Genomic DNA, 18,188 nt, shown 5'->3' with positions numbered 1-18,188 from the left:
AAACTGCATGTCTTTGGAATATGGGAGGAGGCCGGAGAAAAGCCGCGCAGGTCGCGGGGAGAACGCTCTAACTCCGTACAGACAACACCCGTGGTCAGGATCGAACCCGTGTCCCAGGTGCTGTAAGTTCAAGTTCAAGTGAGTTTATTGTCATGTGTCCCTGTATAGGACAATGAAATTCTTGCTTTGCTTAAGCACACAGAAAATAGTAGGCATTTACTACAAAACAGATAAATGTGTCCATATACCATGATATAAATATATACACACATGAATAAATAAACTGGTAGTGCAAATAACAGAAAGTGGTTGCTAATAATCAGAGTTTTGTCCGAGCCAGGTTTAATAGCCTGATGGCTGTGGGGAAGTAGCTATTCCTGAACCTGGTTGTTGCAGTCTTCAGGCTCCTGTACCTTCTACCTGAAGGTAGCAGGGAGATGAGTGTGTGGCCAGGATGGTGTGGGTCTTTGATGATGCTGCCAGCCTTTTTGAGGCAGCGACTGCGATAAATCCCCTCGATGGAAGGGAGGTCAGAGCCGATGATGGACTGGGCAGTGTTTACTACTTTTTGTAGTCTTTTCCTCTCCAGGGCGCTCAAATTGCCGAACCAAGCCACGATGCAACCGGTCAGCATGCTCTCGACTGTGCACCTGTAGAAGTTAGAGAGAGTTCCTTGACAATCCGACTCTCCATAATCTTCTCAGGAAGTAGAGGCGCTGATGAGCTTTTTGATAATTGCATTAGTGTTCTCGGACCAGGAAAGATCTTCTGAGATGTGCACGCCCAGGAATTTGAAGTTCTTGACCCTTTCAACCATCGACCCGTTGATATAAATGGGGCTGTGGGTCCCCCTCCTACTCCTTCCAAAGTCCACAATCAGTTCCTTGGTTTTGCTGGTGTTGAGGGCCAGGTTATTGCGCTGGCACCATATGGACAGTTGCTCGATCTCTCTTCTGTACTCTGACTCATCCCCATCAGTGATACGCCCCACAATAGTGGTGTCGTCAGCGAACTTGATGATGGAGTTCGCACTGTGGTTCGCTACGCAGTCATGGGTATAGAGTGAGTACAGCAGGGGGCTGAGCACGCAGCCTTGAGGTGCTCCCGTGCTGATTGTTATTGAGGCTGACACATTTCCACCAATACGAAATGTGGTCTGTGGACGAGGAAGTCGAGGATCCAGTTGCAGAGGGATGTGCAGAGACCCAGTTCTGCGAGTTTGGTAACCAGTTTGGAGGGGATGATTGTGTTAAATGCCGAGCTGTAATCAATGAATAACAGCCTGACATATGAGTTTTTGTTGTCCAAGTGGTCCAGTGCGGAGTGGAGGGCCAGCGAGATTGCATCCACCGTTAATCTGTTGTGGCGGTACGCGAACTGCAGTGGGTCCAGGTTTTTGTCGATGTAGGAGTTGATTTGCTCCATGATCAACCTCTCAAAGCACTTTATCACCACCGGCGTTAGTGCCACTGGTCGATAGTCATTGAGGCATGTCACCTTACTCTTCTTGGGCACCGGTATAATTGATGCCCTTTTAAAGCAGGTGGGGACCTCAGACCTCAGAAGTGAGAGGTTGAAAATGTCCGTTAAAACTCCCGCCAGTTGGTCCGCACAGGTTTTTAGAACACGGCCGGGTATACCATCAGGTCCAGGTGCTTTTCGGGGGTTCACCCCTCTGAAGGATTTCCTGACATCGGCCTCTGTGACTGAGACTGAAATGCCATCGCAGCGAATGGGGGATCGGGAAGGCACATCAGTATTCTCCCTGTCAAAGCGTGCGTAAACGCATTGAGCTCGTCAGGGAGTGATGTTACACCGGCATTCGAGCTGCCTCCTGGTTTTGCCTTGTAGGAGGTGATTGCATTCAGACCCTGCCACAGCCGCCGAACATCTGTCTCGTCCTCCAGTTTGGAGCAGGTCCCTTTTGGCCTTTTTGATGGCCTTACCAAGGTCGTATCTGGTCTTCATGTAGGCCACTGTATCATTGGAGGTGAATGCCCTGTGTCTGGACTTCAGGAGAGTGCGGATCTCAAAGTTCATCCAAGGTTTCTGATTGGGAAACACTCGAAACAACAACTCTACTGCCGTGCCGCCCCTTAATCAGGCCTAATTCCGCTCCTATCAAGGTTAATTCCCTAGTGAGACCACACCTGGGGTATTGTGTGCAGTTTTGGTCCCTTAATTTGAGGATGGACATTCTTGCTATTGAGGGAGTGCAGCGTAGGTTCACCAGGTTAATTCCCGGGATGGCGGGACTGTCATATGCTGAGAGAATGGAGCGGCTGGGCTTGTACACTCTGGAGTTTAGAAGGATGAGAGGGGATCTTACTGAAACATATAAGATTATTAAGGGTTTGGACTCACTAGAGGCGGGAAACATGTTCCCGATGTTGGGGGAGTCCAGAACCAGGGGCCACACAGTTTAAGAATAAGAGGTAAGCCATTTAGAACGTAGACGAGGAAACACTTCTTCACACAGAGTTGCGAGTCTGTGGAATTCTCTGGATACAGGTGGAGGCAGGTTCTCTGGATACTTTCAAGAGAGAGCTAGATCGGGCTCTTAAAAATAGCGGAGTCAGGGGATATGGGGAGAAGGCAGGAACGGGGTACTGATTGGGGATGATCAGCCACGATCACATTGAATGGCGGTGCTGGCTCGAAGGGCCAAATGGCCTCTACTCCTGCACCTATTGTCTATTGTCTATAATCTCTCTTTTTATCTTCCTTTTTTTTTGTAGTTTTGTGGTGAGCCGAGGAGAGGCGGCGAGACCCGACTGTGCCCGGTGGTGGGACTAGCACCTGAGGCGGGCGACGGGGACGACACACGCGCGCACGCACAGCGAGCGGAGCCGGTTGGTCGTATTTCTTCCATCTTCCAGTTCCGGGGGGCCTCGCTCTCCCGGCGTCCCGCCAGCAAGCTGTTTCCCGCGGGGAGGCACGAGATGGCCCGATCCATGTTGGCGACGGCCACCAGCCTGGTGCTCACCACCACCGTGGTCACCCACGCCTACTATCTCAAGCGCCAGTTCTACCCCACTGTGGTCTACCTCACCAAGTCCAGCCCCAGCATGGCTGTAAGTATTGGGGGTGTGGGAAGGTGGATGGGATGGGGGGGGTTGCCCAGAGAGCAGTGCCGAACTATCTGCCCCTTTGGTGTCCCTCGGGCTCTGCTGGCTTTACCTTGCACTCAACGTTATTCCCTTATCATATATCCAAGTTCAAGTGAGTTTATTGTCATGTGTCCCCGATAGGACAATGAAATTCTTGCTTTGCTTCAGCACAACAGAACATACTAGGCATTGACTACAGAACAGATCAGTGTGTCCATATATCCATATACTGATTGTAATTTTGTGGTGCCAGGAATGCCAATCTCACACCAGGAAGCGAGGTGGCAAGATCATCTCTGTCCCCTCTCACCCTGGCCACAAACTCTTTGAATCACTTCCTCTGGAAGGTGACTCCGGACTGTCAAAGCTGCCACAGCCAGACATAAAAACAGTTTTTATCCACGAGTAGTTGCTCTACTCAACAGCCAGAAATCTGTAGCCTTCCTTTGATCTGGTATTTTGTTGGTTCACCTGCTTGGTGTTTTATCATTAATGTTTTATTATTATCAATGTTTAGTGTTTTCTGAGTCATTCGTAACTGTCACTGTATGTCATGTTACTTGTGGGCGGAGCAGCAAGGCAAGTTCCTTGTATGTGAATACTTGGCCAATAAACTTACTTACTTAAAATTCCGAATCCTGTGGCGTCAGCTGATACACAGACCACTTATGGTCGAACCCTCGTCAGTAGCTACGAGGGCTGGCACGTGACGTCACGGCCTAGGGGGAGTGTCCTGCTACTTAAGCTTATCTCACCTCGAGACCTAGTGAGTCAACAGGTAGCTGAGCCCGAGAGAACAACCTCGCTCAGCTACAGCAGCAATGATAATTACTTTAGCGGACCAACTTAACGGGGGGGGGGGGTCCATTCACCACGTTTGGTGCCGCTGCAATCCGACCTTTCGGTCCTGGGCCTCCTCCATGGCCAGAGTGAGGCCCGTCGTAAATTGGAGGAGCAGCATCTCGTATTCCGCTTGGGTAGTTTGTACCCCAGTGGTATGAACATCGACTTCTCCAATTTCAGGTAGTCCCTTCTTTCTCCTCCCCTTCCCAGCTATCCCTCAAACCACTGTCTCCGCCTCTTCCTTTCTTCTTCCCGCCTCCCCACCCCCACATCAGTCTGAAGAAGGGTCTCGACCCGAAACGTCGCCTATTTCCTTCGCTCCATAGACGCTGCCTCACCCGCTGAGTTTCTCCAGCATTTGTGTCTACCTTCGATTTTTCCAGCATCTGCAGCTCCCTCTTAAACACTCGGACTATCCTTGATCAGACTCTGCTGGCTTTACCTTCCACCAAACGTTATTCCCTTATCATGTAGCTGCATACTGTAAATAGCTCGATTGTAATCATGTGTTGTCTTTCTGCTGACTGGATAGCATGCAACGAAAGCCTTTCGCAGTACCTCGGTACATGTGACAATAAACTAAACTGAATTGACTGTTATATAACCATATAACAATTACAGCACGGAAACAGGCCATCTCGGCCCTTCTAGTCCATGCCGAACACTTACTCTCACCTAGTCCCATCTACCTGCACTCAGACCATAACCCTCCATTCCTTTCCCGTCCATATACCTATCCAATTTATTTTTAAATGATAAAATCGAACCTGCCTGTCTCCACCACTCCCACTGGAAGCTCATTCCACACAGCTACAACTCTCTGAGTAAAGAAGTTCCCCCTCATGTTACCCCTAAACTTCTGTCCCTTAATTCTCAAATCATGTCCTCTTGTTTGAATCTTCCCAACTCTCAATGGGAAAAGCTTATCCACGTCAACTCTGTCTATCCCTCTCACCATTTAAAATAAATTGTTGGTTGATATTGTTTAGTTTTGAGATGGGGCACGGAAACAGGCCCTTCGGCCCAACAAGTCCGTGCCGACCAGCGATCCCCGCACACTAACGCTATCGCGCATGCACACACACACGAACACGATCACACACGAACGAACGACAATTTTACCAAGCCAATTAACCTGGACTTCTTTGCATAGTGGGAGGAAACCGCAACTCCCAGGGGAAAACCCACGCAGGTCACGGGAAGGTCTAGTGTGACCAAACGGGTCTCTGGCACCGTGAGGCAGCAACTTCACTGCTGCGCCACTGTGCCAACCAGTTGGATTAGTAGATACAGCATGGAAGCAGGTCCTTTGGCCCACTGAGCTCGTGCTGACAATGAATCTTCCGTTCCCATGTTTAAACAAAGTAACTGCAGATGTTTTGTGCGGCACGGTGGCATAGCAGTAGAGTTGCTGCCTTACAGCGCCAGAGACCCCGGTTCGATCCTGACTACGGATGCTTGTCCGTACAGAGTTTGTACATTCTTCCCGTGACCAAACCCAAACCAATTAGCAGCAGACAAGAGAATTCGTTCCAATTTGAGATTCCAGCTACCAAGATGGATGTGTACAGCAATTCGTTCTTCCCCTGCACAATTAAAGCATGGAATAATCTTCACCCTACCATAGTTACCCAACCAGATGCAACTACATTCTTTCTTCCCAAAAACCCTTTCTGGCTTAAGTCTTCCCTCCACCACCTCCAGTTTAAATTCCAGTTGGAATATTTTGGAGAACCAAGAACCAAGAACCTGCGTGGGTTTTCTCCGGTTGCTCCGGTTTTCCCCCACACTCCAAAGACATACAGGTTTGTAGGTTAATTGGCTTGGTAAATGTAACAATTATCCCAAGTGGGTGTAGGATAGTGTTAGTGTGCGGGGATCGCTGGTCGGCGCGGACCCGGTGGGCCGAATGGCCTGTATCTCGAAACTAAACTGAACTAAACTGCCTCAAAGTATCAAAGATCCGCACCACCTCAGGCCACGCTCTCATCTCGCTGCTACCATCGGGAAGAAGGTACAGGAGCCTGAGAAGTCAGTGATGAAGAAGGTTCATGAACAGCTTCCTCCCAGCAACCATCAGGCTCTTGAACACTGCCCTCAGCAATTAGGGCCCACTATGGACTTTGGTTTTGGTCTGGTTCCTATTAAATCTTTCCCCTCTCACCTTAAACCTACATCCTCTGATTCTCGATTCCGCAATGCTGGATAAAAGGCGAAGGTAATAAATGCTTGATCATCAAGCACAGTTTAACAGCTTAACAGTCTACCCATTCATTTATCGTGGATTATTGTTGTGACAGGCTGATGGCAGTGACTAGGGAGGGGTTATTTTTGGTATCTCATTTTTCTTTTATTGTTGTCTTGTTATATGTTAGCATAAGTTGTTTTTTTTAAATTCTTTTCGTACACACTGTCTGTAACAAATAGACAACTTTGAACTTTGTTATGTCCTGAATACTAAATAAAAAAGATTTTGATTTTTTTTTAAAAGATGAAGGTAGACACAAAATGCTGGAGAAACTCAGTGGGTGAGGCAGCATCTATGGGGCGAAGGAAATGGGCGTCGTTTCGGGTCTGAACCCTTCTTCGGGCTGATGGGGGGGGGGGGGGGGGGGGGCGGGAAGAAGAAAGGAAGAAGCGGAGACAGTTCTTGTGGTCTTAGGATTGGAGGGAAGGGGGAATCACAGGTCGAGGGGGGGGGGGGGGGGGGTTGTCAAACTGTCTTCCGAAAGTTTTGTGGTCACAGAAGTTTGATGTTTAACTATTTAGGAATGAAACCAAGTAGAGTTTCGTTTCAAGAGGGAGTATTCGGGGGAACTTCAGCTGTTGAAGGGACTTTACGATACGATAGCACATTATTTATCCCAGGAGGGAAATTGGTCTGCCAACAGTCGTAAAACACTAGATACATGAAATTAAAGTGATTGGTGGGGGGGGGGGGGTTAGTCTACCCCAAGACTGAAGGGGGAGCAGTTGTACAGTTTGATAGCCACAGGGAAGAAGGATCTCCTGTGGCGTTCTGTGCTGCATCTTGGTGGAACCAGTCTGTTGCTGCACAACAGAGCGGCTGGGCTTGTACACTCTACAGTTTAGAAGGATGAGAGGGGATCTTATTGAAACATACAAGATTATTAAGGGTTTGTGCAGGCTAGAGGCAGGAAACATGTTCCCGATGTTGTGGGAGTCCAGAACCAGGGGCCACACACAGTTTAAGAATAAGGGGTAAGCCATTTAGAACGGAGATGAGGAAACACCTTTTCACGCAGAGAGTTGTGAGTCTGTGGAATTCTCTGCCTCAGAGGGCGGTGGAGGCCGGTTCTCTGGAAACTTTCAAGAGAGAGTTAGATAGGGCTCTTAAAGATAGCGGAGTCAGGGGATATGGGGAGAAGGCAGGAACGGGTTACTGATTGGGGATGATCAGCCATGATCACATTGAATGGCAGTGCTGGCTTGAAGGGCCGAATGGCCTACTCCTGCACCTATTCAGTATACCCCACGACCGAAGGGGGAGGGGTTGTCCGGTTTGATAGCCACAGGGAAGAAGGATCTCCTGTGGCGTTCTGTGCTGCATCTTGGTGGAATCAGTCTGTTGCTGAAGGTGCTCCTCAGGTTGACCAGTGTGTCACAGACGAGGGTGGTGTTCGATCTGTAGGCTCTGCACACGGTGGTATAAAAACTTCCTCACAGTGCCAGAGACCCGGGTTCTAGCCAGACTACTGGTGCTGTCTGTACGGGTTTTGTACGCTCTCCCTGTGACCGCGTGGGTTTTCTCTGGGCCCTCTGGTTTCCTCCCACGCTCCAAAGAAGCGCCAAAGGGTTTGTAATCTTTGGTCAAATTGTAAATTATTCCTAGTGGGTGGGATATGGTGCTGGTGCAACAGGATGATCGCTGGTTGACGCGGACTAGTTTAGTTTAGAGACACAGCGTGGAAACAGGCCCCTCGGCCCACCGGGTCCGCGCCGACCAGCGACCCCCGCACATTAACACCATCCTCCACCCACTAGGGACAATTTTTTCTTTTAACATTTACCAAAGCCAATTAACCTACAAACCTGCACGTCTTTGGAGTGTGGGAGGAAACCGAAGATCTCGGAGAAAACCCACGCGGGTCACGGGGAGAACGTACAAACTCCGTACAGACAGCGCCCGTCGTCGGGTTCGAACCCGGCGCTGCATTTGCTGTAAGGCAGCGACTCTACCGCTGCGCCACCGTGACTAGACTGGCTTCCGCGCTGTAACTCGTCTAAATCTAGAGTCAACCATCCATTTTCTCCAGAGATGCTGCCTGACCCACTGAGTTACTCCAGCATTTTGCGTTCATCTTTGGTATAAACCGGCATCTGCAGTTCCTTTATATTTCTGTACCTTTCTATCGCCTGTGTTCTACGATTCCATTTGGCGGGTGCTGTGAGTCTAGTAAGCTGCACCATATGTCACTGTTTCATATTCTCAAAGACTCTTATCAGCGAGTTCAAGTCAAAGTCAATTCTATCCGCCACGTACTCCCGATGATGCAGTGAAATGAATTTGCCAGCAGCGATACACTTAAAAATAACACACAATAAAGTTTAACACAAACATAGAAACATGGAAAATAGGTGCAGGAGTAGGCCATTCGGCCCTTCGAGCCTGCACCGCCATTCAATATGATCATGGCTGATCATCCAACTCAGTATCCTGTACCTGCCTTCTCTCCATACCCCCTGATCCCTTTAGCCACAAGGGCCACTTCTAACTCCCTCTTAAATATAGCCTCAACTACCTTGTGTGGCAGAGAATTCCAGAGATTCACCACTCTCTGTGTGAAAAATGTTTTCCTCATCTCGGTCCTAAAAGATTTCCCCCTTATCCTTAAACTGTAACCACTTGTTCTGGACTTCCCCAACATCGGGAACAATCTTCCTGCATCTAGCCTGTCCAACCCCTTAAGAGTTTTGTACGTTTCTATAAGATCCCCCCTCAATCTTCTAAATTCTAGCGAGTACAAGCCGAGTCTATCCAGTCTTTCTTCATATGAAAGTCCTGACATCCCAGGAATCAGTCTGGTGAACCTTCTCTGTACTCCCTCTATGGCAAGAATGTCTTTCCTCAGATTAGGGGACCAAAACTGTACGCAATACTCCAGGTGTGGTCTCACCAAGACCCTGTACACCTGCAGTAGAACCTCCCTGCTCCTATATTCAAATCCTTTTGCTATGAACATCCACCACAGCATTCTTCACTGTGGTGGAAGGCAACAAAGTTCAGCCAGTCCCAGCCGTCAGTTGAATTTAAATTGAATTTTTTGAAAAAACCTTGATTGGAGCAGGGAGGTTCTACTGCAGTTGTTCAGGGCCTTGGTGAGACCACACCTGGAGTGTTGCGTACAGTTTTGGTCTCCTAATCTGAGGAAAGACATTCTTCCCATAGAGGGAGTACAGAGAAGGTTCACCAGACTGATTCCTGGGATGTCAGGACTTTCATATGAAGAAAGACTGGATAGACTCGGCTTGTACTCGCTAGAATGTAGAAGATTGAGGGGGGATCTTATAGAAACGTACAACATTCTTAAGGGGTTGGACAGGCTAGATGCAAGAAGATTGTTCCCGATGTTGGGGAAGTCCAGAACAAGGGGTCACAGTTTAAGGATAAAGGGGAAGTCTTTTAGGACCGAGATGAGAAAAACATTCTTCACCCAGTGGTAAATCTGTGGAATTCTCTGCCACAGAAGGTAGTTGAGGCCACAGTTCATTGGCTATATTTAAGAGGGAGTTAGATGTGGCCCTTGTGGCTAAAGGGATCAGGGGGTATGGAGAGAAGGCAGGTACAGGATACTGAGTTGGATGATCAGCCATGATCATATTGAATGGCGGTGCAGGCTCGAAGGGCCGAATGACCTACTCCTGCACCTATTTTCTATGTTTCTATGTTGATTCATCAAAATCTAAAGTTGACTATAAAGCCATCAAATCGTCGTGTGGTTGTTGGGAGAGGATCTAGTTCACTGCGTTCTTTGGGGAAGTTTGTTCTTTGGGGACGTTTGCTCAGCTAGGTTTGTGGCTATGAGCCCATGGCATGAGAGGAGAGTTTCATCGTGTTCTCTGCGGTGACGTGGCCGATGCAGGAAGGCAGCTAGAGCCAGGCACCAAACTCAACATGCTTGCTATTGAGGGAGTGCAGCGTAGGTTCACCAGGTTAATTCCCGGGATGGCGGGACTGTCGTACGCTGAGAGAATGGAGCGGCTGGGCTTGTACACTCTGAAGTTTAGAAGTATGAGAGGGGATCTTATTGAAACATATAAGATTATTAAGGGTTTGGACACGCTAGAGGCAGGAAACATATTCCCGATGTTGGGGGAGTCCAGGACCAGGGGCCACACAGTTTAAGAATAAGGGGTAAGCCATTTAGAACGGAGCCAAGTAAACACTTTTTCACACAGAGAGTGGTGAATCTGTGGAATTCTCTGCCACAGAAGGTAGTTGAGGCCAGTTCATTGGTTCTTTTTAAGAGGGAATTAGATGTGACCCTTGTGGCTAAAGGGATCAGGGGGTATGGAGAGAAGGCAGGTACAGGATACCGAGTTAGATGATCAGCTATGATCATATTGAATTGCAGTGCAGGTTCGAAGGGCCGAATGGCCTACTCCTGTACCATATAATCATATAACCATATAACAATTACAGCACGGAAACAGGCCATCTCGGCCCTACAAGTCCGTGCCGAACAATTATTTTCCCTTAGTCCCACCTGCCTGCACTCATACCATAACCCTCCATTCCCTTCTCATCCATATGCCTATCCAATACTCCTGCACCTATTTTCTATGTTTCTATGTTTCCCGTCCATATACCTGTCCAATTTATTTTTAAATGATAAAATCAAACCTGCCTCCACCACTTCCACTGGAAGCTCATTCCACACCGCTACCACTCTCTGAGTAAAGAAGTTCCCCTATTTTCTATGTTTCTATGCACAGTAGAGAGCATGCTGACTGGTTGCATCGTGGCTTGGTTCAGCAACTTGAGCGTCCAGGAGCGGAGAAGGATGCAGAAAGTTGTGACCACTGCCCGGTCCATCATCGGCTCTGACCTCCCCACCATCGAGGGGATCTATCGCAGTCGCTGCCTCAAATAGGCTGGCAGCATCATCAAGGACCCACACCAGCCTGGCCACACACTCATCCCTCTGCTACCATCGGGCAGAAGGTACAGGAGCCTGAAATCTGTTACATCCAGGTTCAGGAACAGCTACTTCCCCACAGCCATCAGGCTATTAAACTCACTAACAAACCGACACTGAACTGCACTTTCTCTGCTTATTTAGGTGTATATTGAACTGAACTGTTCTGTATTTTTGCTTACAATATTCTGTTGTGCTGCAGAAAGCAGGAATTCCATTGTCCTATCTGGGACACATGACAATAAACTCTCTTGACTTGACTTGACTTCTATTCTAAATGCTAAATTGCCCCTGGTGTGTGTAGGGCCCGTTTACGTGCTGTATCACTAAGCTAAACTAACAAAGGCGACAAATGAACTGTGGTGCGAAGGGCTGTTTGGCCCGTCTTAAACCACCGACCTAGGAAAGCCAGAAAAAAAAGAAATAGAACTGCAGATGCTGAAAATCCGAGATAAAACCAGAAAGTGGTAATAGTTCGTTCAAGTGTTCAAGTGAGTTTATTGTCCTGTGTCCCTGATAGGACAATGAAATTCTTGCTTTGCTTCAGCACAGAAGAACATAGTAGGCATTGACTACAGAACAGATCAGTGTGTCCATATACCATTATATAAATATATACACACATCAATAAATTAAACGGATAAAGTGCAAATAAACAGATAATGGGCTATTAATGTTCAGAGTTTTGTCCGAGCCAAGTTTATTAGCCTGATGGCTGTGGGGAAGTAGCTATTCCTGAACCTGGATGTTGCAGTCTTCAGGCTCCTGTACCTTCTACCTGAAGGTAGCAGGGAGATGAGTGTGTGGCCAGGATGGTGTGGGTCCTTGATGACACCGCCAGCCTTTTTGAGGCAGCGACTGGACACAGCAGGACGGGCAGCACCCGAGGGGGGAGAGGGTGTTCCACCGATCCACTCTGATAACTCGGCATAGATCAGTTTGGGCGGCACAGTGGCGCAGCGGTAGAGTTGCTGCCTCACAGCGCCACGGACCCGGGTTCGATCCCGTCTACGGGTGCTGTCTGCACGTTCTCCCCGTGACCTGCGTGGGTTTTCTCCCAGATAGTTATTTCAGGAGTTCAAGTTACATTTATTGTCACATGCACCGATTGGTACAGTGAGGTTTGAGTTACCAGACAGCCCCGAATAAAAATAACACAACACACGATAGAATTTAACATGAACAACCCCCCCCCCCACCTCCACAGCGGAATCAACGTTTCCCACTGTGAGGGAAGGCACTAAAGTTCAGTCATCTTCCTCTTTGTTCACCCGTGGTCGGGGCCTATTGAGCCCTCCGCAGTCGCCGCTACGGGCGGCCCGATGTTTCAGGCCCTCTCGCCGTGGTGATCGGAACTCCGGCATCGTAACGGAAGAACACTCTCAGCGGCTTGGAGTTTCCGAATCGGCCGCTTCCTACTGCTTCCGACCGCGGCTCCCGAAGTCCACAAGCCGAGCTGGACGGAGCTGGCGAATCCCCGCCAAAGGTGTCAATGGTCGGCTTGAGTTCTCAGTACCTTTAGTTGAGAAGTAGCGAGTCTCTGGCGCTGTGTGGCAGCAACTCTACCGCTACATCACTGTGCCCACCATGTGTGATTTTCATTATTATTCTTTTTCTTTGGGCAGGTGCTGTACATCCAGGCCTTTGTCTTGGTCTTTCTCGTCGGCAAGTTCATGAGGAAGGTGTTCTTCGGGCAACTGCGGGCTGCAGAGATGGAGGTGAGATGGCCATTCGTCTTGTGATTGCCCACTGCACTGAACTCTGCGGTGGGAGTTACGCTGGAGGCAGGAAACACGTTCCCCCTGTTGGGGGGGGGGGTGTCCAGAACCAGGGGCCAATAGACAATAGGTGCAGGAGTAGGCCCTTCGAGCCATTCAATGTGATCATGGCTGATCATTTTAATCACAGTTTAAGAATAAGGGGGTGGGCCATTTAGAACGGAGATGAGGAAAAACTTTTTTCACCCAGAGAGTTGTGAATCTGTGGAATTCTCCTCGGAAGGCAGTGGAGGCCAATTCTCAGGATGCTTTCAAGGGAGAGTTGGATAGAGTTCTTAAAGATAGCTTTAATCTCAAGGGGCATGGGGAGAAGGCAGGAACATGGTACTGATTGTGGATGATCACAGTTCTTTCCTTCCTGTTTCCCCAGCATTTAATCGAACGCTCCTGGTACGCAGTGACGGAGACCTGCCTGGCGTTCACCGTCTTCAGGGACGACTTCAGCCCGCGCTTTGTGGCCATCTTCACCCTGCTCCTCTTCCTCAAGTGCTTCCACTGGCTGGCAGAGGACCGCGTGGACTTTGTGAGTGTGGCCTGGCCCTGGGTCTCTTTAGTTTCGTTTAGAGATACAGCGCGGAAACAGGCCCTTCGGCCCACTGAGTCCGCGCCGACCAGCGATCCCCGCACATTAACACCATCCTACACACACCAAAAAAAAATCAAACTCGTGGTAAGCACGTAGAGGGTACGTCAGAGCTCGGGGACGTCTCTTAGCGGCGCGTAACGCTGTCGGCAGGTACTCGGGGAAACGCGGTAAGCTCGTGAAGATTTTTCAACGTGTTGAAAAATGTCCACGAGATCCCCGAGTACCTACGAGCGGCCATTACCGTAATTCTCCGAGTTCGAATCAGGGGAAACTCGGGAGAACTCTTGAATCAGCTCGTACAGTGGGACAGGCCCTTACGGCAACAACTCTACTGCTGCACCGCCGTGTGCGGGGCTGGGCCTGCCGCGGTTTAGTCTATTGCCGTGCGCACCGAGGTACAGCGAAAAGCTCTTGTCGCACGCTATCCAGTCAGCAGAAGGGATTATGAGAGGGATAGACAGAGTTGACGTGGATAAGCTTTTTCCATTAAGAGTAGGGAAGATTCAAACAAGAGGACATGATTTGAGAATTAAGGGACAAAAGTTTAGGGGCAACATGAGGGGGAACATCTTTACTCAGAGAGTGGTAGCTGTGTGGAATGAGCTTCCAGTGGAAGTGGTGGAGGCAGGTTCGATTTTATCATTTAAAAATAAATTGGATAGGTATATGGACGGGAAAGGAATGGAGGGTTATGGTCTGAGTGCAGGTAGATGGGACTAGGTGAGAGTAAGTGTTCGGCACGGACTTGAAGGGCCGAGATGGCCTGTTTCCGTGCTGTAATTGTTATATGGTTACACGGTCAAAGGTCAGGGGCGCTGATATATTAACCCATGTCTGAAGAAGGGTCTGGACCCGAAACGTCACCCGTTCCTTCTCTCCAGAGATGCTGCCTGTCCCGCTGAGTTACTCCGCCATTTTTGTGTCTCCCGGCTCAAGGACAATACAATGGCAATTGCAATCGAGCCATTCACTGTGTACAGATGCATGAGCGACCCTGATCTAGCTCTCTGGAGAGCTGGGAATTTGTAGTTTGCGTCCAGGCCCGAAAGCAAATGTCAGAGGCAGCAGAGGAAGACAGTCGGTGGAAGAAATGGAAGATAGACACAAAAAGCTGGAGTAACTCAGATGGAGCGGCAGCCTGTTTAAGAAGGAACTGCAGATGCTGGAAAGATCGAAGGTAGACAAAAAAGCTGGAGAAACTCAGCCGGTGCAGCAGCATCTATGGAGCGAAGGAAATAGGCATCGTTTCGGGTCGCAACCCTTCTTCAGACCTATAGCAGAGAAAGACAGACCACTTCTAAATGCAATGGGCTGACGTGTAGTACGCAACGGAGCGGAACGTGGGCCTTTTTTACATCCATTTCAGTAACCCGACCCGCAGTGAAATTGGCCACCGAATAGTGGAGAGTGAAGACGATCTCCTTCGACCTCCCTTCGACTATGATGAAGACTATCTACGACTACCCTCGATTCCCTACGACTAACATACTGACCTACTACAACCTACTACGACTAAACCTACAAGTCAAAAAATATCGATTTTTTCCACGGCGACCTTTTTTTACTCGCGGGCATTTGTCAACATGTTGAAAAATACGCCGCGACCTAGCTGAGGCCTCGGGTACGGGGAGACCACTCTCGAGCATGAAGGAGAGTTACAAAGACCTCGTGTCGACCATGCTGCGAGTACGAGTCGAGGGAAAACTCGCCAGAACTGGCGGATTAGGTCGCCCAAGTGGGAATAGGGCCTTTAGATAATACTTTAGGCTTGATTTTCTTAGTTGAGCGCTTATCCTGGAGTTATAGCACGAGTACTCTGTGTTTTAATTGGAATGAGGTTTAGTGCAAGATAAAGCCAGCAAAGTCTGATCAAGGGTCATCAATGAGGTAGATAGTAGTTCAGCACTGCTCTCTGGTTGTTGGTAGGATGCTTCAGTTGCCTGATAACAGCTGGGAAGATACTGACCCTGAATCTGGAGGTGTGCGTACGTTTTCACACTTCGATACGTGGCCAGGGTGCGACTGGTCCTTGATTATGCTGCTGGCCTTGCCACGGCTGGTTTGTTTTGGCAGGGCGGTGAGTTGGCACGCCGGCATGCAAATGCTATTGTCTGAGAGCTCTCCAGTTTCCATGGGCCTGAGGGTGTAATCCTTGCGCAAAAACCCTGCTGATTGCAGGAAAGTGAAGTAAGGAGGAGTCATTAGGAGCAAAGAAACATAGAAAATAGGTGCAGGAGTAGGCCATTCGGCCCTTTGAGCCTGCACCGCCATTCAATATCATCATGGCTGATCATCCAACTCAGTATCCTGTACCTGCCTTCTCTCCATACCCCCTGATCTCTTTAGCCACAAGGGCCACATCTAACTCCCTCTTAAATAAAACCAATGAACTGTGGCCTCAACTACTTTCTGTGGCAGAGAATTCCACAGATTCACCACTCTCTGTGTGAAAAAACTTTTTCTCATCTCGGTCCTAACAGACTTCCCCCTTATCCTTAAACTGTGACCCCTTGTTCTGGACTTCCCCAACATCGAGAACAATCTTCTTGCATCTAGCCTGTCCAACCCCTTAAGAATTTTGTACGTTTCTGTAAGATCCCCCCTCAATCTTCTATATTCTAGCGAGTACAAGCCGAGTCTATCCAGTCTTTCTTCATATGAAAGTCCCGCCATCCCAGGAATCAGTGTGGTTCTCTCTGAGACCAAAGAGATCTCTCTGCAGTTGTACAGGCCCCCAGTGAGACAACACCTGGAGTATTGTGTGCAGTTTTGGTCCCCTAATTTGAGGAAGGATATTCTTGCTATTGAGGGAGTGCAGCGTAGGTTTACAAGGTTAATTCCCGGGATGGCGGGACTGTCATACGCTGAGAGAATGGAGCGGCTGGGCTTGTACACTCTGGAGTTTAGATGGATGAGAGGGAATCTTATTGAAACATATAAGATTATTAAGGGTTTAGACACGCTAGAGGCAGGAAACATGTTCCCGATGTTGGGGGAGTCCAGAACCGGGGGCCACACAGTTTAAGAATAAGGGGTAAGCCATTTAGAACGGAGACGAGGAAACACTTTTTCTCACAGAGAGTTGTGAGTCTGTGGAATTCTCTGCCTCAGAGGGCGGTGGAGGCCGGTTCTCTGGATACTTTCAAGAAAGAGCTAGATAGGGCTCTTAAAGATAGCGGAGTCAGGGGATATGGGGAGAAGGCAGGAACGGGGTACTGATTGGGGATGATCAGCCATGATCACATTGAATGGCAGTGCTGGCTCGAAGGGCCGAATGGCCTACTCCTGCACCTATTGTCTATTGTCTAGTCCTCTCGTGATTTTGCACACCTCTATCAGATCGCCCTTCATCCTCCTGCGCTCCAGAGAATAGAGGCCCAGCCTGCTCGACCTCTCCCTGTAGCTCACACCCTCGAGTCCTGGCAACGTCCTCGAACACGTGAAGTCTAATGTGAGGGGGTTTGTGCAACGTTGCTGTTTTCTGTCCCGACGGGACCTGCTGTCCTCGCTGATCCCTTTGTGTTTCCCCGCAGATGGAGAGGAGCCCGAACATCTCCGTGCTGTTCCACCTCCGTGTTACCTGTAAGTGCCGCTGTGTCAAGGGAGCCTCTGGTGGCCCTTGGATTTTTTTTTGTGGGGGGGGGGGGGGTTATAGTTTCACCGTGCCTGCATCTCACCCACACGCGTTTAGACAATAGATAATAGGTGCAGGAGGAGGCCATTCGACCCTTCGAGCCAGCACCGCCATTCAATGTGATCATGGCTGATCATCCCCAATCAGTACCCCGTTCCTGCCTTCTCCCCATATCTTCTTAGAGTAAAGGGGAGGTCATTTAAGACTGAGGGGAGAAAAAACTTTTTCACCCAGAGAGTTGTGAATTTGTGGAATTCCCTGCCACAGAGGGCAGTGGAGGCCAAGTCACTGGATGGATTTAAGAGAGAGTTAGATAGAGCTCTAGGGGCTAGTGAAGTCGAGGGATATGGGGAGAAGACAGGCACGAGTTATTGATTGGGGACGATCAGCCATGATCACGATGAATGGCGGTGCTGACTCGAAGGGCCAAATGGCCTCCTGCTGCACTTATTTTCTATGTTTGTACCCCCTGACTTTTAAGAGCCTTATCTAGCTTTCTCTTGAAAGCCTTCCAGGGAACCTGCCTCCACCGCCCTCTGAGGCAGAGAATTCCGGACTCACCACTCTCTGTGAGAAAAAGTGTTTCCTCGTCTCCGTTCTAAATGGCTTACTCCGAATTCTTAAACTGTGGCCCCTGGTTCTGGACTCCCCCAACATCGAGAACATGTTTCCTGCCTCTAGCGTGTCCAAACCCTTAACAATCTTATATGTTTCAATGAGATCTCCTCTCATCCTTCTAAACTCCAGAGTGTACAAGCCCAGCCGCTCCATTCTCTCAGCATATGACAGTCCCGCCATCCCGGGACGTGCTGGCTCTGGAGAGGGTCCAGAGGAGGTTTACGAGAACGATCCCAGGAAACAGGCCCTTCGGCCCAACTCGCCCACACCGGCCAACAATGTCCGAGTTACACTAGTCCCACCTGCCTGCTCTTGGTCCATATCCCTCCAAACCAGTCCTATCCATGTACCTGTCTAACTGTTTCTTAAACGTTGGGATAGTCCCGGCCTCAACTACCTCATCCGGCAGCTTGTTTCATATGATGAGCGTTTGTCGGCACTGGGTCTGTACTTGCTGGA

General features: G+C 49.2%; 2 protein-coding genes across 5 annotated transcripts in view; both read left to right on the top strand.

The window, feature by feature from the left end:
* Positions 1-2,749, top strand: part of atg2a (autophagy related 2A) — a 58,074-nt gene extending 55,325 nt beyond the window's left edge. Inside the window, exon 19 of the mRNA XM_033015214.1 lies at positions 2,739-2,749. Coding sequence (XP_032871105.1) covers positions 2,739-2,749 — 11 coding nt within the window. The remainder of the gene's footprint in view (positions 1-2,738) is intronic.
* Positions 2,736-18,188, top strand: part of syvn1 (synoviolin 1) — a 39,204-nt gene continuing 23,751 nt past the window's right edge. For all 4 annotated transcript variants that reach the window (XR_004410491.1, XR_004410489.1, XR_004410490.1 and 1 more), the window contains exons 1-4: positions 2,736-3,074; positions 12,739-12,831; positions 13,262-13,414; positions 17,011-17,059. Coding sequence is in view for 1 of the 4 variants with exons in the window: in XM_033015380.1 (XP_032871271.1) it covers positions 2,943-3,074; positions 12,739-12,831; positions 13,262-13,414; positions 17,011-17,059 (427 nt within the window). In the remaining 3 variants the exon portion in view is untranslated. The remainder of the gene's footprint in view (positions 3,075-12,738; positions 12,832-13,261; positions 13,415-17,010; positions 17,060-18,188) is intronic.

Source organism: Amblyraja radiata, chromosome 45 (genome assembly GCF_010909765.2).
Source record: "Amblyraja radiata isolate CabotCenter1 chromosome 45, sAmbRad1.1.pri, whole genome shotgun sequence".
NCBI lineage: Eukaryota > Metazoa > Chordata > Chondrichthyes > Rajiformes > Rajidae > Amblyraja > Amblyraja radiata.
Note: the sequence above shows the minus strand (reverse complement) of the source record. Positions and strands in the feature narration are given on the sequence as shown.